Raw genomic sequence first — 13,781 nt, forward strand, 5'->3', positions numbered from 1 at the left:
CTTCCTTTCAAAGGTGGAATAATATTCCACTTCATGTACATGCCACATTTGCATCTCTCCCACCTCTTGGCCACTGTGAATAATGCACGGGTGGACAAATACCTCTTTGAGACTCTGCTCTCGATTCCTTGGGATATCCACCTACAAGTGATATGCTAGATCACATGGTATTAATTTTTTGAGCAACCTTCAGGGCACAGGGTTCTAATTTCTCCACCTCTCCACCGACACTTGTTTTTGTTTTTAAAGATTTTATTTATTTGACAGAGAGAGGTAGCGAGAGCAGGAACACAAGCAGGGGGAGTGGGAAAGGGAGAAGCAGGCTCCCCACCGAGCAGGGAGCCCGATGCGGGGCTCGATCCCAGGACTCCGGGATCATGACATGAGCCGAAGGCAGACGCTTCACCGACTAAGCCACTCAGGTGACCTCGTTTTTGTTGTTGTTGTTTTTTTTAATGTTAGCCATCTTAATGGGTGTGAGGTGATGTGTCGCCATGATTTTGATTTGCATCTCCCTCATGATTTATGTTGAGCATCTTTTCATGCACTTATTAGCCATTTGTGTATCTTTTTTGGAGAACTGTCTTTTAGGTCCTTTGCCCATTTTTAAATTGTCTTTGTTGTAGTTGAACAAGAGATCTTTTATTTAATAAAGAAATCTTTAAAATTACTATATATTTCCAATATATATTTCCAGTGTGAATACACTGAGGATGAGTGTCTTAGCCACCCTGACACTGGGTCTGTTGAGTGACACCCCTACGGATCCCTGAAGCACAGCCCGCCCTGCCTTACCTTGCTCTTTGTGTTCAGGCCCCTTCCCTCTCAGGGGGTCTTCCTCACATTCTTCTCGCTACGAGTGTGTCTCCCTTCTAGTTTTCCACTTACTAGTTAAAATTCTGACTCTTAGTGTGTTTTAACTTAGAAAACAAGGAAGCGCTCCGTCTCACCAACAAGTCAAAAATACAACTGTAGTGCATTTTCTACATGGAATTGGTTTTAGTTATGGGAGCATCTGGATTGTATTTGGAATAGTTGCAGTTGTCAGGTAAAGGAGGTGTTGGCCAGCTAAGACTCTACTGGCAAAGAAATGAAATTCTAAAGGGACGCCTGGGTGGCTCAGTCAGTTAAGTATCTGCCTTCTGCTCGGGTCGTGATCCCGGGGTCCTGGGATCGAGTCCCCACATCGGGCTCCTTGCTCAGTGGGGAGCCTGCTTCTCCCCCTGCTTGTGCTCTGACAAATAAATAAAATCTTTAAAGAAAAATGAAATTCTAGAAAAGATGAAATGGAACAATTAAGGTACAGAACTACAGAAGTGTGAGGAGGGGAAAGAGGCAGGGAGAGAGAGAGGGGGGTCGTAGTAACACATCCTACAGTTACTGAGCACTTGCCAGGTGGCTGGGCACCACCAAAGGATTATACATGGGTTAACTCACTTCATCCTCAGAGCAACAATAAAAATGACATGGGTTATTGTTGGCAACCAGTTTGAGGATAGAGAACTAAGGCACAGGGAATATACAGCTAATACGTAATGTATTAGTTACCTGTGGCTGTAAATCATCACAAACTCAGTGGCTCAAAATAGCACAAGTTCAGTGGGTCAGAAGTTTGGGCCCAGGTTGGCTGGGTCTTCCACCCAGGGTTTCACAAGTGGGAGTCGAAAGTGTTAGCTGGGCTGTGCTCTAATCTGGAGGCTTTATGAGGGAAGAAGCCACTTCCAAACTCACTCAGATTTTGGTACAATTAATTCCCTAAGGAACAGAAGGCTCCACCTTGCTGACTGTTGGCTGAGGACATGTCTGCACCCCCACATTCACTGCAGTATTATCTGCAATTGCCAAGATTTGAAAACAACCGTCTGTTGATGAATGGATGAGCAAAATTTGGTATGTGCACAGGAGTATTATTCAGCCTTAAAAAAGAAAAAAATCTAGCCTTTGTGACAACATGGACGAACGTGGAGAACACTATGCTATGTTAAGTAAGCCGGGCACAGAAAGACCACTATCACATGATCTCCCTTATATGTGGAAGGTGGTGGTTGCCAGGGGTTGAAGGGGAGGGGCGGGAAGATGTTGATCAAAAGGTACAGAGATTTATGCAGGATAAGTAAGGTATGGAGTGGTTCTGTACAGCATACTGACTACAGTCAGTAATACCAGATGGCATACATGAAGTGGGCTAAGGTAGGTGATTTTAAGTGTTCTTACCACATGCAAATTTTAAGTATGTGAAGTAACAGATACGTTAGTTAGCTTAATTGTGGTAATGGTTTTGCAATGTATACATACATCATCATGTTGTACCCCTGTATGCCGCCATACACTGAATATTTATGCCCCACCTTCATTCATGGGTTGAAATCCTAATCCCTAAAAGTGAGGGTATTAGGAAGCGAGGGCTGTGGTAGGTGATTAGGTCAAAAGGGTGAAGCCCTGATGAGTGGGACTGCTACCCTTATAGAAGAAGCCCCTTCTCTGTGAAGACACAGCAAGAAGGCACCATCCATGAACCAGGACATGGGCCCTCAAAGGACGGGGCATCTGCTGGCACCTTGATCCCTGAACTTCTCACAACCGTGAGAAATAAATTCTGCTGTTTATAAGCCACGCAGCCTATGGTATTTTGTTACAGCGGCCCAAATGGACTAAGACATACAATGCAAATACACACAATTTGTAACTGTCAAGTATATATACCTCAATAAAGCAGGGAGGACCCCCAAACACAACAGACTCTTAAAAACATAAATCTTATATGAAAAATAGTAAAGTCCTTAAACCAAAACAATGAAAGAGGGAGAGCAACAGAAAATCTAAATAAATGAAGAAATACACTGGGCTCATAGACCAAAAGACTAAATTCTACAAAAATGTTAATTTCCTTCAAATTGTTACATAATTTCAAGAAAATCCCATTCAAAATTGCAATTGTATGGAAGTTGATAAGCTGGTCATTAAATTTATCTGGAAATACAAATGCTATGAGAACAGCTAATATATTCTTGAAAAAGAACAGGGTCAGCCACATTTCTCTACCAGGTATCGGTACGTAGTGTAATGCTAGAGCATTTAAAACAATGTGGTATTAAGGAATGGAAGAACAGGCTGGCAAACCAGAACACAGACCCCCGAATAAACTCACACATACTGTGGTCAGCTGATTCACAGCAGAGTTAGCAATGCAGAGCAGTGGAGCAAAGGATTTATCTTTTCAACAAACGGTCCAGGGGACGCCTGGGTGGCTCAGTCGGTTAAGTGTCTGCCTTCAGCTCAGGTCATGATCTCAGAGTCCTGGGATCAAGTCCCGCATCAGGCTCTTTGCTCAGTGGGGAAGTCTGCTTCTTCCTCTGCCCCTCCCTCTGCTCATGCTCTCTCTGATAAATAAATAAAATCTTAAAAAAACAAACAGTCCAGGAACAATCAATGGGTGGGAGACTGAAACCTGACTCTACTTTACGCACAAAATTCTATTCCAGATATATTGTAGAGCTGCATTGAAAAGGCATAACATTGAAGTATTTGAAAGATAACACAAATACATTAATGAATGTGGAAGAAGAAAAGGCTTCTTAGATCACAAAGAAAGCACTAACCATAAAGGAAACAAGTAATACATTTCTCTAGTTTAAAATTAAGAACTTCCCTTCATCATGACCACATATGCCACTGAGTGGGAAAAGATGTTTGCCACAGATGTGACAAAGGAGTCATATCCAGAATGCATAAGAAATATCTACAAATTGATAAAAATGAAAAAGACTCAAAAAGGCACTTCATAAAAGCAGAAATCAAATACGGGGCGCCTGGGTGGCTCAGTCGTTAAGCGTCTGCCTTCGGCTCAGGTCATGATCCCGGGGTCCTGGGATCGAGCCCCGCATCAGGCGCCCTGCTCAGCGGGATGCCTGCTTCTCCCTCTCCACTCCCCCTGCTTGTGTTCCCTCTCTAGCGGTCTCTCTGTCAAATAAATAAAATTCTTAAAAAAAAAAAAAGCAGAAATCAAATGGCCCACATAAATATGAAAAGGAGCTCAACACCACTAACAACCAGGGAAAAATGAGAACTAAAACCATAATAAAATACCACTGCATATCTACCAAAATGGCCAAAATCACCACCACCAAAAACACCAGGTGGTCAGAGCAGACGGAGTGCTTCCAGGAGCCTATGGACTAGGCGTCCGCTCAGTACAGACTGTAGAAGTCTGACCGGTTCTTGTGTTTATTACCTGCTTTTCATTCCTGTTCAGAGTTGGGCCATTTGCGTTTTCTGGAAGATTTCCCTTAGGAGCCCTGGAAAAGACCAACACTCATTAAATATTCCAGATCCTACGTCCAAATGCACAAACGATGTATACGGAAATAGCTGTAACCATACTGTCTACTCATGAGTGTCCGAAGTTTATCCAACTACAATCTAAAATTCTTTATTTTCTGGTTGGAAATGTTTCAGTTTCATTACCTCTGTGGAGGGGAACTCTCTCAAAAAATTTCAGACATGCCTGGAAAGATGGCCAAGAAATTAAGGGTGCCTGGGTGGCTCAGTTGGTTAAGCATCTGCCTTCGGCTCAGGTCATGATCCTGGGGTCCTGGGATCGAGCTCGGTGAGAGGATCCCTGCTCAGTGGGGAGTCTGCTTCTCCCTTTGCCCCTTCCCTTCCCCCTCTCGCTGCTTGAGCACTCTAATAAATAAAATCTTAAAAAAAAAAAAAAATTACCTTGCTCTTACCTTTCTAAAGACAAAGACCACAAGGGACACATGGTTGTGTGGCGCCATCTGGTGGCTCCAATGTATTTTACCACAGCTCCCCGTTCTAGTCCACATTTTTGTTCTTGCAAAGGAGAGGGGTTTCTGCCCATGATCATCTGCCACCACAGTCCAAGTACAGTGCAGCAGAGCTAACGCTTCCACAGCATCAATCCCAAACCTATGTACTTTTTCATAACGGGACTGAGCAACTTTCCATGTTTAATGGACAATTTCCCCTCTTTTATGTAGCATTTAAGTCTTGCCTGTTTTCCCACTGAATGTTTTTTCTTTGTGCACACAGAAGTACTTTATGTATTCTGGATACTGGTCCTTTGAAGGGTATATGAATTACATTGTATTTTCCAACCGTATGGACTTCTCCTTTTTTAAAATGGTATTTTAGGATAAACCTGCCATTTCCTTTAAAGTTTTCTTACAAGGCTCTTATTTAAGAAATCCTTCCCACTTCGGAGATTTTGTTAAAATCGTATTTCTTCTGTAAGCCTTTGGTACAACTTTTTGATAAAGCCATCCAGGCCTTCAGTTTTGTTTGCGGGAAGGCTTGTAAAATGAGATTCCACTCCTTTAATAGCTATAGGACTACTGAATTTTCCTTCTTGTTAGTTTTGCAAAGTTGTTCTTTTCTGTGAATTTATTTCATCTACATTTTAGTTATTGAAAGTGTCTCACAGTCTTTAATGACATTAATCATAATCATTTTTTCATTCCTTTTTTTTCCATTCCTAATGATAGTTTTGCTATTTTTCTTTTTTTTTGGTCATTCCCAAGAGATTAGCAATTTTATTAGTCTTTTTAAAGAACTTAGTGCTTTGTTGATCCTTTCGGGGGCATCTTATTTATTTCATTACCTTGTTATTAATTTCTTTCATTTATTTGAATTTAATTTGCTGTTACTATTCTGGTTTCTTGAGAAGAATGCTGAATTCATTTTTAGCCTTTCTATAGTTAGGGCTATAAACTTCCTCTTTAAGTATGGCTTTAACCTCAAACCAAAAGGTTTTGATATTCGTATTTCCACTTCCATTCAGTTAAACTTTCTACCTTCCACTGGGTTATTGAGGGAAACATTTCTTAACATCCAATTTTTATAATTTTTGTTACTAATTTCTTGTTCAATTCTGTACAGAGAACCTTCTCTACAGGAGTTCAACTTTCTGCAATTTGTTTCTCTATGGCTTAACGGAGCCAACTTTGATCAATGCTCATGTTCACCTAGAAGTGATATATATTTTAGAGTTAATGATTAGTGTTCTGCAGTCCATTAGTTTATTAAGTTTGTTAACTGTATAGGTCTTGTCTTCTATATCCTTTAATGATTTTTTTTTGGGCGGGGGGAGGTTATCTATGTGTCTGCTTCTGTTATTTACTGAGAGAGTTATATTCAATTTTTATATACGGACTTCCACTTCTGGTCAAGATACAGTAAAACTGGCACTTTACCCTCATGCCTCTAGTGACTAAAAAACCAGACAAAACATGTAAAACAATGCCATTTAAGACACTGGACATCAAGCACTGAAGGACATTAATCCTTGAAAGCACAAGAAACAAGACCTGAGCCTTACCACTGCCCCAGTTCACCACCTGAAGAAAATTTCCAAGCCATAATACAAGGAAGGGGAAACTGAGGAGGAGCTCATCAGTGTTCCAGAGCTGAACAGACAGGTGAGAGTCCAGAGAGGTGCAAGTGGCTAGAGTTCAATCTTCCAGAAACTTTGAGAGGAGACAGGATAATTTCCAGCTCTTTCCATGAGTCTAGTTTAATATTAATACCAAAACCTATCAAGGGTATTACAAGAAAGGGATATTATAGACCATCTCTCCCAAACATAGATGTAAAATCCTAAACAAAATATTGCAGAATAAACCCAGAAATATGTAAAAATAACCTATCATAACCAAGTGGTGTTTACTCTAGCAAAGAGGAAGGTGAAGTGGGGAGCAGCGGTGGTGGGACAGGGAGGGACACTACGAAATCTATCATTAACAACACTTATGGTACAAGAAAAATAATTCTATCATCTCAACAGATGCAAGAAAAGCATTTGACATTTCGCTACATCACACATACACTTAGCAAATTATAAATAAAACATCTTTAAATTCATAAAGAATACTTACAAAAACCCCATAGCAATCATTACGATCGATGGTTAATCGTAAAGTTTTCCCCCTTAGGTGAGGAACAAAGAAAGGTGATTCCACCTGGACCACTTCTACTCAACATGGTACTAACTAGTACCGTGACCAGGGCAAGGAGGTGAGAAATAAAACGCAAAATGACTGGAAATAAAATAAAAGTCATTATAAGCACATGAGAGGAGTATCTAGAAAAACCCCAAAGAATCACAAACCTAGAATAAATGAATTAAGATTGCTAGATACAAGGTCATTATAAAACAACTATATTTCAATATTTCAGCACACATTTTAAAAAAGAACTTAAAAAGACACTTCACCAAACAGAATATCCAAATGGCCAGTAAGTATTCGAAAAGATTCTTATTTGCATTATTAAGTCATTGTGGAAATTAAAGTTAAAACCACAGTAAGGTACCACATTTGTCACAATGTCTGAAATGAGAAAAATGGAAAATATTAAGTTTGGCAAGGCTGATAGGAGGGAGTGTCCCTTCTGTAAACACTGGGAAAAAACAGCCTCACTAAGCTGCTGCAGGGCATGCCCCTAGGGTGGCCAATCCCTCCTGTCTTGGTTTATCAAATGCTTCTGGGGGGATGGGAGGAGGTGGTCCTGAGGTGTCCTTGTGGACTAGCACATCCTTTAATTACCGGTCCCGGGTCGCCAGTATCAGACAAATACAGTAACGTGTATTACTTTCCTAGGGCTACCATAGATCAGCAGGACTCGGGTGTCCTAATTAAAACAGGCCGGAAGTCCCAATCAGGGTGTCGTTCAGAGGTGTGAAGGAAGAATCTCGTCTCTAATAGTTGCTGGAGGCTGCTGTTCTTTCTCTTGCGGCTTCTCCTCTCTGCCATCCTCATGCTTCCTTCTCCACTAGGTCTGCTGTATCTTCATCTCTCCCTTAGAAAGACACTTGCCTTGGCATAAAGGGCTCATCCAGATAATCCACCGTAATCTCATCTCAGAATGCTTCATTACATCTGCAAAGACCCTTTTCTCAAATACAGTAAACATTTACAAATTCTAGGGATTAGGGCTAGATGTTTTTAGGTAGCCAGCACTCAACCTACTGCATTTGTGTGTCGGATTTCTAAGTAAAAGAATGAACCGGGGACACTTGTGCAGAGATGGTCAGGGGAAGGACCAGCCTGGGGAAAACCAGGTGTGTGTGCTGGGAGGGGGTTAACAGGGAGGAGGGAGAAGCCTTACCTCTCATGGGAGTAACATGCCCTAGGCACAGAGTGAGGACTGGAAAAATTTTAGGAAGGAATGCTAGAGCAAAATTTCCTCCTCCTTCGCCGAGGTCCTAGGGTCTGATCCCCTGAAACTGCTGCATTTCTTGCCACGAGGGGAGCACTGTGGCAGACCAAGCGAGGTGCCCATTCAACAGCCATTCCTTCCCACTTTTATTCTGGGGCCATTGATGGCTCAGCTAGGAAAGCTCACTTTCCAAGTTTCTTGCATCTACTGGTCATGGGACCCACTTCTGACTAGTGAGATAAAAGCAGAAATATTAAGTGCAGCTTCTTGGAAAAGCTGCCATTTTGCTATAAAAAGGGACACACATTTGCCCTTTTCCCCCTCCGCCCTTCCTGTGAGGCCCAGGTGATGTCGGGCGATGTAAATGTCGCCCTGAGTCCCTGAGAGCACTGTGCACTCACTCAGTCAGCCCTGGGCTTTCCTGTTCTGAGAAACAAGCCCAAATGTGGATTAGCCGGTGTTATTTGGTTTGTCATCAAACACACTTTTTAAAACCCAAAAAAAGGAGATTAAGTATTTTATAGACACTACAAAGTCAAAAATAATTGGATCATTCCTATTTCTCTGGGGACCTAAAAAATAAGACCTTCACACCAATGCTAGCCCCACACTGGCCCTCTTGAGTGACCGGGTGTAATTATTTTATCTGTGTATGAAATAAAGAGCAGAGAAAGTTAATGTAGATTCTTTATTGATTCCACCAATGTATTAGTAGATATGATAATAATAAATGGTACTTTTACATTCTCTTAACCAAAAATATAACAAATATTTACACTCAGTAAAAATACAAAAAGCATACAGAGGCACTGTCTTTCTAAAAGACATAAGTTTAAGAGGTATAAAAAAATAGGAGACAAACATTGCTCGTTACAGGATACTTTACAATCACTGAATTGTGCAGTATAATTGCATTTGATTATTACAACTGTGCAGTTTTGTTTTTTTCTGATAAGCTCACGTTTCAATTTTAAAAGACCAAGTACAACTGCATACTGTGTATCAAAAATAAAGAAGCCTTAAAAAAGCACAACAAAAGCTAAAGATGAACTGGGGTTCAAGTTTAAATTTGAAAATGTACTGTAACACTTTTTTGAAGATTCATCCCCCTGTTCTAGCCTTTAAGGTAATGCTAAAGGGATACATCTACTTTAATATCACATTTTTTAGAAACAAAATATATCAGAATAACAATCATTATCATTGTTTTAAGTGTACAAGGAAACGCTTTCTCCTCTTCTTTTTATAGGGAAGAGAACACTTTATAAAAATTAGGCTTGTTCTTGGAAATCCTCATGATTACTGCCACATTTCCGGCCTGGGAGATGCTCAAGGAGGTTATACTGATGACCACAGTGTGACTTATCACCCTCATGAGAAACCAGTTAAGACTTTTTCCTCCCCAAAGATCAGATTCAAAGTAATCATTTGGAGGAAGAATCTACTACTTACAACAAATCTTTATGGAAGTATATAGTGGATTTACTAATGGACCAAATCCTTCATTATGAACAAAACTGTTTTGTTGAAACTTATTTGGCAAAACTTTGCACTGTGGATTTAGTGCTTCAGGAAATCCTGACGGATTCAGAGCTGAGGTGGGATGAGGGCACTAGTCTCTTCAATAAAGTTATAAATTTATAATAAAAACAAAAACAAAAATGGGGGCTTAGAATTGGAGCAAATACAGGTTAAGGCTTCTCTTGTTCTAGTCATGTAACAAACTAAGAGAAGGCAGAAATGTACCCTAAATTAGAATTAAGATATAAAAATCACAATTCCACGAGTTTTTAGGGGATACACACAGATCAAACTACAATGCATTTGGCTTTAGTTCCTGATCACTGTGATCGGCTTACCCCAACACTCACAGTTGGAGCTAGAGGAAAACAAAGGCAGCTACAAGGTGCAGTCAAAATCACATCCTCTGAATCTGTGCAAGATATTCCCAACACCATTAAGGACAAAGACAGGTAAGGCTCCCATTTGATTTCAGACACCTGCAAATAAACAGATAATTGTGCAAACAGCACATTTTTTCTGGGGTAATGGATATAAAATAGAATAAATACCCAAACTTGACAAAAAAGGGGATTATAACAGAAGTATCTTTCATTTTCTTTGTTTCGCCCTGGACATGAAAACACTACTACGTCAATCAGTGAAGGGACATTTTTTTGTGATCAGAGGACCAGTGTTTATAGGTTAAATCACTACAGTGTGACTTTCAAACCAGGGCTTTTGATCCAGGCCATTTTCCATGTCAGTGGAACAAGAAAGCTATAGAGCCAATTAGCCTCACTCTAACACACCTGGAGGGTGGATTTTTAAGGCTTTAAGTTTCAAATTCATGGGGGTTTATTTGCCCAAAGGAATTTTTCAGATAAGCTATTTTTCCTAAAATGAAGAGAGTCATTTTGATGGAAAAGACAGACTAGTGCCATTGACCACTCGGAAATGATTTACGATTTTAAAATGAAGGGGATTAGGTGGGCGCCTAGCTGGCTCAGTTGGTAGAGCACGTGACTCTTTATCTCAGTGTCACAAGTTCAAGCCCCATGTAGGGCGTGGAGCCTACTATGAAAAAAAAAAAAATGAAGACAGGGACAAAGAGAGGGAAGAAATAGCTAGGGAAAAATGAGAACAAACTCTCGAAAAAGGAAATCACAAACCAGCTAAACCCTATAAATTCACATATGGACAACCATTCAGAAGTAAACCCATCTTGGCTCCATGTTAATCTGGGTAGTGCACATGAATGGCTTTGGCTTTTTTTTCTTTCTTTTTTTTTTTTTGGTAGTCATCACAGAAGTTTATTAAGCTCTCACATTTACATTAAAAATAATAAATTTAAACTTAAGATATAGAAAACACTGTATTTAATTAGTAAAAATATGGAAAGTCTAGGTCATCCAGTAAACAGTCACTGAAATTTTAATTAAATACTTGGGAGCGCCATGCCCAAGAGGCTGTTAAAAATATGTATCTCTTTCCTCTCAAGGGCTAAACTGAGAACCAAGAGAGAATCATTTCCCAGCTCCTCTGTCCCCCCTAAAATTTTCAACCACTTATCACCTCGGTGTGCTCATGAGCTTTCTTGCAGGCAGCTGGGGGCTGCAGGGTTGTTCAGTGTTGAACACAGCCTCATGCTGAGATGGGGTGCAGGGGCGGCTGCAGAACATACATGCAGATGAATTCATCTCCAATGTTACACACCAATAATTACATTTTCTTTTTTAAAAAAGAACTCCACATTTGAGCAGTGAAAAATTTTTGTTTTAGGTTTCTGCAGAACTCTCCTGAACTCATTTTCTACTTAATGGATTTATACTTTTAGTTAGATGCAGCATGACTTTCACTTTAGAAAGGACTGGTATACATGTTTTTTAAGATAAAATTTCATTCTTTGGAGATGAGGGTGGCTACCCACCCAATCACAGCCTCCCTGTCCCAAAGGACGGATAAGAAACCCCGTGGCAGCTTCATCTGGCCTTCCAAATCAGCTGACTGCCGTATCTTCCTTCCTAACTCCTCAACCACAAAAGGCTTCCTATCCCACTCAAATGGAGACCGACCCTACATTGCACTGGTGCCACAGATCAAGTTCATCTCTGTACAGATTAAGTATCATCCTGTAAAGATGACTTCAGTCTGGTCAGACCAGAGACAGTTTAATGGCCTTAAACATAAACATCCGCTCATGGCAGCTCCCCAAAACAAAGAAAACCACAAAACTTCAAATAATAAGTTACTTTTCAAATACACAAGAATATCCTTGGTATTGGCAGACATTTTTTAATTTGTCCGTTAACCCAAGCTATGGCTTGGAAAAACTACTAAACTACTATCTTAAAAATAACCTGAAAGTTATTAAAGAAAAATCTATACTGATATACATAGGGGAGGACTCTGAGTTTGAACCTGTTCTAGTAACTGTGGTCCCAAGGCAGGTCTGGTGTGCGACGTGAAGACTGGTTTCCAGGCACAACATCCATAGCTGAGGAAAACTCTGCATCTGCAAGGATTCAATAAGAGGAAGCATGATTCGGGGCTAGGTAATTGCTCAGAGCACAGGGAACGAGACCTCTGGGTCAGCAGCGGCGGCAAGCTGTTCGTTGGCAACAACGGCCTGCGGAATCATGAGGTGCTTCTGCCCACTCCTTCCTCGACGGTTTCGGTAAACTTCAAGCGGGTCCTCCAAAGCTTACACTGCTGAGACCTGTTCATTTTCTGAAAACAGTAAGGACACCATTAAGTGGTAGATGAGGCTTGTTAATGAAGATCAACTTAAAATCTAGTCACCTGCTTAGAAAATTAGTCACTCTCAACAAAGAAATCCTCTCAAATACCCCATCAAGGCCCAGATTTTACTACAACGTTATGAGTGCTGATGGCACTGCGGACTGACAGACGGCAATGTCCTAACTGCTTCCTCGTCGCTGCATTACTGCTTGAAGGGATAGAATTTCATTTATTTTTAATAAAGCTGCCCCAGCTGCAGTCAGTCAAGAGTTCCACTGGTAAGAGGAGCTATACCAACAGCACAATTTCAGGTAATCAGGCCCTTTGAAGTTTTCATGCCTTAATGTAAGACACAGCTCTGCTAAGGTCAAGTGCCTCTTCTCAAAATGACTGTTTCAGACTGAGCTGCTGTTGGGCAGATAGAAGAAGACCCTATGTGATCAGGAAGAAGGGTACTGGGCACACAGAAACATGCAGGTTACTCCATTTAAAATATACACCAACATACTGAGGAATTTCTTTTTTTTTAACAGAGATTGCTAAGGCATTTAAAAGTAAACATTAATGACTATATGAAATAACAGAGTAAACACCAATTCATGTATTCAGCAATTCATTTAAGACCCATTAAGGTAGTTTGTCAACATACCATCTGCTTCGCTATCTGCATCAGTCACATCTGCTAGTTTAGGATAGGACGGCTGCAAAATATGCCTCTGAGGCTGAGTTACAATCCTCGATGGAACACAGGCCACGGGGCTGCTACCGAGAGAAGCTGGTGGCCGTCTAGAGAGGCTGTCATGCATCATCTTTGACCTCTGCACTGCCACACTATAATCTGGAGGTTTTAGGTGTAGGTAGGGTCCTTCCTTTAGGTCCGCTAAAGAAATCCCCATGTATCCTGGAGGAGTGGGAGGTGGCTCCCTATACCTATCCTCCTTCTTGGGTGAGGTGACACAGTACACTGGCATGAAAAACAAGCAATGGAAATGTTAATGGAAAATGTAAGAAATGAAAAAAAAAAACATACTGAAACTTATTACAATGACAAAAGAGAACTCAAAAATAGACTAAACGAATATATTTGAATACAGTGACAGCAGATTAAAAACATAATATTTAAAACTTATTATTTAAACTTGTTTTTCAAACACATAAATCACATTAGGTCTTATAAACAAAACTAGAGTGACAGAGGGAGTTGAAAGAAGGGGCACGGTGACAAGCTCTCCTCTGCAGTGGAGCCCCCCCAGTTCAGAGACAGCTGCCTGGCTCTTCAAGGACACCAGCCCTGGGGACGACCTGGTCAGAGACATTCTATGTTCTGCTGACGGGGAGGTTTTCACAGAAATGACATCTGGACT

At 40.7% G+C, this 13,781-nt stretch overlaps 1 protein-coding gene across 4 annotated transcripts in view; it reads right to left on the reverse strand.

Moving 5' to 3' along the window:
- Positions 1-10,784: 10,784 nt before the first annotated feature.
- The window catches only part of RAPGEF6 (Rap guanine nucleotide exchange factor 6), a 198,932-nt gene continuing 195,935 nt past the window's right edge, over positions 10,785-13,781 (reverse strand). For 2 of the 4 annotated variants that reach the window (XM_044917076.1, XM_044917077.1), the window contains 2 exons: positions 13,067-13,381; positions 10,785-12,405 (listed from right to left, as the gene is read on the reverse strand). In XM_044917076.1, the coding sequence (XP_044773011.1) occupies positions 12,380-12,405; positions 13,067-13,381 (341 nt within the window). In that variant the 3' untranslated portion in view covers positions 10,785-12,379. The remainder of the gene's footprint in view (positions 12,406-13,066; positions 13,382-13,781) is intronic. The other 2 variants (XM_044917078.1, XM_044917079.1) reach the window with 1 other exon arrangement.

Source organism: Neomonachus schauinslandi, chromosome 7, assembly GCF_002201575.2.
Source record: "Neomonachus schauinslandi chromosome 7, ASM220157v2, whole genome shotgun sequence".
Classification (NCBI taxonomy): domain Eukaryota; kingdom Metazoa; phylum Chordata; class Mammalia; order Carnivora; family Phocidae; genus Neomonachus; species Neomonachus schauinslandi.